Source organism: Protomyctophum parallelum (assembly GCF_964188405.1).
Source record: "Protomyctophum parallelum genome assembly, chromosome: 19".
Classification (NCBI taxonomy): domain Eukaryota; kingdom Metazoa; phylum Chordata; class Actinopteri; order Myctophiformes; family Myctophidae; genus Protomyctophum; species Protomyctophum parallelum.
In genome coordinates, this window is record NC_139717.1 from 28,129,612 (window position 1) to 28,138,227 (window position 8,616).

General features: G+C 45.1%; 1 protein-coding gene across 1 annotated transcript in view; it reads left to right on the forward strand.

Moving 5' to 3' along the window:
- The first annotated feature begins 4,647 nt into the window (after positions 1-4,647).
- The window catches only part of emilin1a (elastin microfibril interfacer 1a), a 26,087-nt gene continuing 22,118 nt past the window's right edge, over positions 4,648-8,616 (forward strand). Inside the window, exon 1 of the mRNA XM_083791016.1 lies at positions 4,648-5,212. Within this exon, the coding sequence (XP_083647142.1) occupies positions 5,061-5,212 (152 nt within the window). The 5' untranslated portion in view covers positions 4,648-5,060. The remainder of the gene's footprint in view (positions 5,213-8,616) is intronic.

An 8,616-nucleotide genomic window follows, 5' to 3' on the forward strand; every position in this document is an offset into this window, starting at 1 on the left:
TCATTTAGCTTGAGAAAGTTCTCACTCATCCAACATTTGATGCTAGACAGACAGGTAACCAGCGGGTCTAAAGCACAGGGATCATCTGGACCCACAGAAAGATATAGTTGGGTATCATCAGCATAGAAATGAAAATTGACTCCGTGATTGGCAATGAGTTCGCCCAATGGCAGTATGTACAAGGAGAAAAGCAGAGGGCCAAGAATCGAGCCCTGTGGAATACCAGAACTGATGTCGTGTTTGTCTGAGTCAAACTCGGCTAAATTGACAAAGTAACATCTATTTGATAGGTAGGAGGAAAACCAGGACAGGGCCGTACCAGACAGGCCTATCCAGTGCTCCAGACGCTGTATTAAAATTGAATGATCAATCGTGTCAAATGCAGCCGTTAGATCTAGAAGTAAGAGAACGGATACATGTTTCTTGTCAGCAGACACCCTAAGAACATTCATTACTTTTACAAGTGCTGTTTCTGTACTGTGACCTTTCCTAAAGCCAGATTGGAATTTGTTGTGCACATTATTGTTCTGTAGAAACACATCCAATTGATGAAAGATGCATTTTTCTAAAACCTTGCCCAGAAAGGGTAGATTTGAAATGGGTCGATAGTTACAGAGAAAAACAGAGGGATCAAGATTGTGTTTCTTGAGAAGGGGCTTAACTACAGCAGTCTTCAGTGAGTCTGGGAAGACGCCTGATTGTAGCGAGCTGTTTACAATTTTTAGGATATCTCCAATCACACTGTCTAAGACCTCTTTGAGAAAGGTGGTGGGAATTGTATCCAATGAACAGGAGGATGATGTCATCTGTGATATGGTTTTGCGGAGTTCGTCTTCATCAATTGCGCAGAACGATAATAGGCTCCCCCTGGAGAGATCTACCCTGGGACCATTAGCTGCTGTTTGAAGGTTTGCGCTAGCAGCAGCACCATTCATAATATCAGCTCTAATGTTAAAAATGTTGTTGTCAAAAAAGCATGCAAACTCATTACACTTAGCTTTAGAGGCCGGGAATGACTGCTTGTAGGACTGGGGGGGGGGGGGTTAAAAGTCGTCCAATGGTAGAGAATTTCTTGTTCTCATTAATAATGCCAGAGAAATATGCCTGCCTTGCTAGACGCAAGGCTTTGTTATAGGCGACTGTTGACTTTTTAAGAATCTCTAGGTGGATGGTGAGTTTGTTTTTGACGAGAAAAACAGGTGACGAGAGAACTCGTCGGCTGCAGAAGAGCTAAAAAAACGCTTTTTTATGGTATATTCAGTGATGTTTTTCTCTAGATCAGAGACAGTCATATTAAAACACAGCAGATAGTGGTCTGATAGCTCAGGCCTTTCAATAGTCCTTTCCACAGTGATGTTCAGCCCTCTAGAAATCACCAGGTCCAGAGTGTGCCCATGTTCATGTGTAGGCCCAACAACATGTTGGATAAATTCAAAGGAGTGCAATAACTCTAAGAAACCCATAGCCTCTGTAGCATGATCCAGGTGAAGATTAAGATCACCTGAGATAAGAGTTCTGTCATAGTTAGTGGAGCAGATAGATAAAAGTTCTGATATTTCTGTTAGAAATATTGCTTTACTGCATTTTGGCGGCCGATAAATGCTAATCATTGGCATAGAGGCTTGACCATGTAGTATAGTGGCCTGGTATTCAAAGGATGTAAATCTGCCAAGGGTCAGAGCCTTGAATTTTAACGTGTCTGAAAAAATAATTGCCAGTCCACCTCCTTTCTTAGCCTCGCGAACAGAGTGAATGAAACTGTAGTTTACTCAGATATGTCCTTAGAATGGACTGCATTCCTGAAGTTAGCCTTGAGATGGATCCCATCTGGTAAGCGGAAACAAGGGATGCCAAAAACAACCTGGCCTGGAGAACGGTGACCTTAGAATTGAAAACGACAAACCTAATTTGAGGCGAGGCACATATTGCACAGGATAGGACCAGATGGAAGCAGATAGTCGCAGCCTAATGTTTGACCACAGGGACCGAGAGGATCAACTATCTAACTGAATCGCAGACCTCCTTCTGTTGGTTGATGGGAGAGGACATCCCATATACTTTATACAATATGTTCTGTATGTATGTATGTATGTATGTATTTGGTTAAAATGGGTAGGGTTTAAAAAAAGGCAAGAGTTTGCTCTGGTGCACTGGCCTAAAAGTGGGTCCTCAAAAACTGCTAAAACTTCTGAAATGTATGTATGTAGGTATGTATGTGTGTATGTATTTTAAAAGGGGGGGCTTTTTGGTAAAATTCCTGCCCGCAATACCTTCATATATTTAAAATAAGTCCAAAATAGGGTTACCAGTGAAGGGCCAACTGCCTATTCACTGGGGACTATGCAAGGCAGAGGCGTCCACCCCCCTGAGTCCAAGTTTAAGCTAGACTATGTATGTATGTATGTATGTATGTATGTATGTATGTATGTATGTATGTAACAGTTTACAACATGTGAAGTTTTCTCTGAGCTCAGAGCTAAGGGCTTTGTCAACCTGCAATTTGTCTGACACCAGGGGTGCTATGTCATCCGAGAACGAGACCAAATTTCAGTCACAAGCTGATGTCATGTCGTTACGTAAATTAGGAACAGTAAAGGCCCTAGTCACAGTGTGCTTCCTTGAGGAACGCCACAGCTCACTGGGAGGGGGGAGGACAGGGTTCCATTCACATCCACCACCTGTTCTCTGCCCTCCAGATAGGATTTCAAAACTGATTGTCTTCAACTTATCTATCAGTATCTATTTACAGTGTCAAATGTCATTTGGAGATTCAACATGACCATGCCACAGTATTTGTCTGAGTCCACCTCAGCACGGAACAAGGCCACACACACACACACACACACACACACACACACACACACACACACACACACACACACACACACACACAAACACAGGTCAGACGGGTCAGATTTTTTATACAGAGGAGTTAAACTCGCTAGTTTGAAATCTTGTTGGACGTGACCCTGGCTAATGCAGAGGAAGCTGTGTGTAGAAATTTGGAGGGAACATTGTCGTGGCTGGTGGCCTTGTTTGGTTGTACGTCACTCAGTTTTTTTAGACACATCATCAGTTGTCTTTGCGTACACCAAGATTTTCATAGAATGCTTGAATGTGCTTTAGTTTACACCATAAAGCCCTGAATGAGAGGGCAGTGTGTTAACCACTAACCACGGACCAGTGTGGTACTGGTGGCTATGGTTGTAAAGAAGTTGTTAAAGCAATTACACATCCAGCATTTCCGTGTGTGCATGTATGTATATATGTATGTATGTATGTATGTATGTATTTGGTTAAAATGGGTAGGGTTTAAAAAAAGGCAAAAGCTTGCTCTGGTGCACTGGCCTAAAAGTGGGTCCTTAAAAATTGCTTCAACTTCTAAAATGTATGTATGTGTGTATGTATTTTAAAAGGGGGGCTTTTTTGTAAAAATCCCTGCCCGCAATACCTTCATATATTTAAAAATAAGTCCAAAATAGGGTTACCAGTGAAGGGCAAACTGCCTATTCACTGGGGACTATGCAAGGCAGAGGCGTCCACCCCCCTGAGTCCATAGAAATGAATGCAATGACATATGAGAGAAATCATGTGCCGTTCTCACAGAATTCTAATGTATCTGCACCCACAAACTTCTCTCTGACCTGCTATCCCAAGGGCACTCTATATCATCTTGACATGGATAAGGAGCCTGCTGCGTGCGTGTGTGTGTGTGTGTGTGTGTGTGTGTGTGTGTGTGTGTGTGTGTGTGTGTGTGTGTGTATGTGTGTTCGCATGTGCATGCGTGCATGTTTTGTGAGTCTGTGTGTATGTGCGTACATAGTTACATAGTGTGCATATATCATATGTGCCCGCGCATGTGCGCGTGTGTGTGTGTGCGTGTGTGTGTGTGCATGCTCACTCATGTGTGTTTGCTTGTATCCCCAGGGCATAGTTATTAGATGCCATCCACACACAGTATCAGATTGGACTCTGCAACAGTGATCAAAAGGGAATGGGGCCAGTAGGGGCTGCAGCCAGGCCGGTGGCGCTTAGATTAACTGTGATTAGAGAGAGAGAGAGAGAGAGAGAGAGAGAGAGAGAGAGAGAGAGAGAGAGAGAGAGAGAGAGAGAGAGAGAGAGAGAGAGAGAGAGAGAGAGAGAGGAGTGGGTTGGTCAATTATGTAGCCTTGTCCACCTTATGAAACATAACGTTCTATCATCTAGTATAATCATTTAGACATTTTATTCTTTGTTATAATGTACAGTTTGTCAGTTTATGACCAATTTTGTCCCAGTGTACAAACTCCTATATTGTGTTAAAAATATGGAGCAATATTTGGCTTAGAATCTAATAATCATCAGTGATGTAAAGCTACTTTGACAAAACTTTGGTGAAATACCAGCTCTTAAGTCTTAACTGATGAACAAACATGACAGCACCCTCTAATGAACTTGTCAGATCATGAATCAGACAGGGCAGGGGACAACACATTTAAACGGATATTGATTAAAGTTATGGACTAAAATAGACTGTGTTTGAAGGGTTTGAAGGCGGGACCGAAGGGACACACGAGAGAGAGAGAGAGAGAGAGAGAGAGAGAGAGAGAGGGAGTGGGGGCGCGCACTGCACGCACGGACGAACCCAAGTGCGCGCTGCACTGGGAATCTGGGATGATGACTTGTGAGGGAAATGAAGGCTACTTTGAGTTGGCGTTTCGGGATAACGGCAGCCTGGCAGACACAAGCTAAATGACATCGGCGCACCTATTTGACTACGCGGCTCCTTTGAAGTGAACTTGACCAAATTGGCTTCTGGTGGATTCGCTTTTCTCTCCCACGTGTAGGCTACTGAATGGAAATGATGGTTCTTTTTTAAAGCACGTCAGACAGAGGATGAAACTACGCACGTTCTTCACCACATAACTTTATGAACCCACCGCCGCCCGCGGTAGCCTAATTTTTGGAGCGTCACTCACGCGGGGACAACTGTTTCCTTTTAAAGACAAACGTTTGGAACCAAATTACATTTATATTTATTTGACGCACACAACGTGTTTTGCCATCGATCGAACTTGAGGATGGAAACGTCGATTGGTTACCTGGCGTTTTGGTTGCTGCAGTTGCCCGCATTGAGTTGGGGTCTGGGATATACGGACCCCTCAGCAGGGAGTCTCCAGACGGCTCTCGCCAGCAGTGCGCAGAATTTTGGGAGACCGGCTAGCAGGCACAGGTAGGTCAATGAATAAGATGGAAACTGCTCATCTGACTGCAGTGTCAAGTTGTCCAATCACTTTTTGCTAATTTGCTCTCTGGATCTCAAACTGTTTTCACGTCAGGGACCCTAAAGTATATCCTATTTGACCACACGGAGCCCCACCTGAAAATATTTTGGGCCAAGGTGTTTTTTCTAGCTGAGGGTTTAAGTTTGTTTGTAATGGTGACCCCCCCAGCCCCCTTCCTGGAACGAGTGGGGAACCGGGGTTCCCGGTAAAAAATGTTACAGGCTACTTATTGCATCACAATAACTTAAAGCATATTTTATATCTTTTTGGCTATAAAAAAAAACTTTGTGATGCACTCCAGCTTGTTGGGGATGGACATTTTGAAAAATCTTGAACATTAAAACAAAATAAAAAAATAAAAATAAAACAAATCTTCTCTTTTGGGGCGTCCCTGGCACAAAGTCCTTTCAAATGGTGGTCCGTGGCCAAATTCATATCAGTTTTGTTGGTTTACTTGACATGTCAAAGTTTGAGAACCACTGGCTTAAGTGTCACATTTTTTGTCAATTAATGTAAAAACTGTTATGATGATGATCGTTCTGTCAGTCTCCCAGTGAGAGGGTGACAGGGCGTTGTGAATAATAGCCTCTACTGTATCTTACTGTACGCCTTTGGATCACACACACACACACACACACACTTGAACCCTTGGCTCCCTGGGCACCGTCAGACACTTAGCCTAAATATTTTCACTTGGGTATAGTCTACCCTTTGATTCATGACCACGCAGTGTCGGGTGATTGGGAGTCAATGGTGGAGAAACATGCTGATGTCACCACCACCAGTGAACAAACACACACATGAGTGTTTATTGTCATGTTATGTTGTTGTCAGCATGCGTGTAAGGGTGCTCCTCCTTTAGGGGGCCCATGTGGCGCACACCACCTCTCACCTTGCATGGTCCCTTAAAAAGATTTGTGTGTGTGCACGCACACATGTGTGCACACACACACACACACACACACACACACACACACACACACACACACACACACACACACACACACACACACACACACACACACACACACACACACACACACACACACACACACACACACACACACACACACACACACACACGTGTGTTTAAACAGGGTGAAGAAAGAGTGATTGGGTGACGAATGAGAAAGTACATCATGCTAGTGTGTGTGTGTGTGTGTGTGTGTGTGTGTGTACACACACGTGTGTGCAGTGTGTGTGTGTGTGTGTGTGTGTGTGTGTGTGTGTGTGCTTCCACATGTCTGTGAGTGCCTGCCTTTCTATATTGCCATATGGTGTGTGTCTGCCCACATATGTTTACACTTTATCATATGTGTGCATGTGTGTGTAAGACAGCCAATTGGCTGCTGGGAGTTTAAGCTCTTCCAATATGAGCCTGGATGGATGACGTGTGACTCCACATCACAGGCCTGGTTACTGACTGGCTGCTACTGTGGATGCATCATGGGCTCTGCCATGTAGAGGTTGGTCTCTTCTTGTGTATATTGAAGCCAGACCTCCAGCTACTGTGAGGCCGCGAAAGAGAGAGAGAGAGCGCGCCCGCATGCGCGAAAGAGAGAGAGAGAGAGAGAGAGAGAGAGCATCTGGAGAGCAGGAGACAGAGAAAAACAGTAATGTGAGAGATGTGAGAGGACGAGAGAAATATATGGTATGGTTCAACCTCTGGGGTTCATGAGGTGCAGAGCAAATTCCACGGTAATCCAGCGAGTCATTTTTCAGACATCTTGTTTGGGTCCAAAGTGATGGACAGATAGACAGACAGGCGGATGGAATTACATCACCATCCTTAGAGCTCTGCCGCTAGCAGTGCTAAAGATAGAGAGGAGAATGAGGCAACGGCAATAACAGAGCATGCGAAAGAGGATGAAAAAGAAGGGGCAGAGGGAGTGAAGCGGAGACATGAGAGACCACAATAAAGAAGAGACTGAGAATAAAAGTTATTATAAGAGAAAGAGACGAGGGGATGATAATTCATTGAGAAAGAGAAAGAGAGAGAGAAACAGACGGACAAGGGGATTAAGCAAAACAAGACTGAGGGAGGGTAACTGAGGGAGTTGGACTAGAAAGACAAAAGAGAGGGAAACGGTCATGAAAGAGTGAATACAAAAGACCTCAAAAGAGACAATGAGAGTGAGCAAGCATGACACGAGAGAAGACAAGAGACTGACTGGAGGAGAGTCCTTAAATGTCGGTCCCCTCTGCTAAAAGCAATAGGTTATGAAGAAGTCAGCTCTCGGCTGTGATGTATACTCTCTCTCACACCTTCGCACGCACGCACGCACACACCCACACCCACACCCACACACACACACACACACACACACACACACACACAAGTGCACCCACTCGCATGCACACACAGTGATGCACCGGGAGAGCGTGGGCCGTGGGGGAAGGCACTGGCCCGTGGTGCTACTGCGCACCCTCCAACATCTGTTTGAACTCAATTGATTTGTTTTGACAGATGTGTGAAGTATTCCATAAGTGGTGGAGGCTGTTTTGAATGACTTAGAGACGTCCAAGAGAGTCATCGTAGGAGGAGGGTCTCAGTCAGGCCCCCTGCCACTATCCGACACATCTCGTGCCAGAACCCCGGCGCTACACATCATCGTCGACTTGAAAGGGAAACAGAGGGGGGAGGGGAGGCGGAGTGTAATGTGAACGTTACAGTGTTATATGCAGGTGGACCGGGACGCGGATGGAGCCGTCTCTCTGTTCACATTACAATTACATGGTTCTTTGTGAGAGTATAGTATAGAGGAGAAGAAGATCCCTGTAGTTGTAACAACACTAACTGCCGTCACTTCCTCTGTACTCAGACCTCCTGCACACTTTGAACATGTGTGCGGCCAGCGCACAAATGCATGCGCGCACACGCACACACACACACACACACACACACACACACACACACACACACACACACACACACACACACACACACACACGTCCTTGGCTGTGTGCGACCTCCGGCCCTACCACCATGCCACTGCGGGCCAGCAGGAATTAGCTGCATCACAGAACACAATATGAGTTCCAGATGTCATGTTGACTTGATGAAAAATAGTGGAGGGCAGAGAAAAGCAGCTTAGAAGTCTATATTAGTTTTCTGAAGGCAATTGAGACAGAAACCGGAAAGATGGAAGCAAGACAGGGGGTGGGTTGGATCCAGCCAAGCATATGATGCCACAGCGACCAGCCAGCACATGTGCGACCCCACTCACACTGAGGACTTTATAGTGTAGATATAGAACAAATGGCTACGTGGGAGCTGTTCAGGTGAGAGAAGAATAGCTAGTGTAATGCATTCCCGAAGTCTGCTACATACATGGGTGTTATTGAGTCTGAA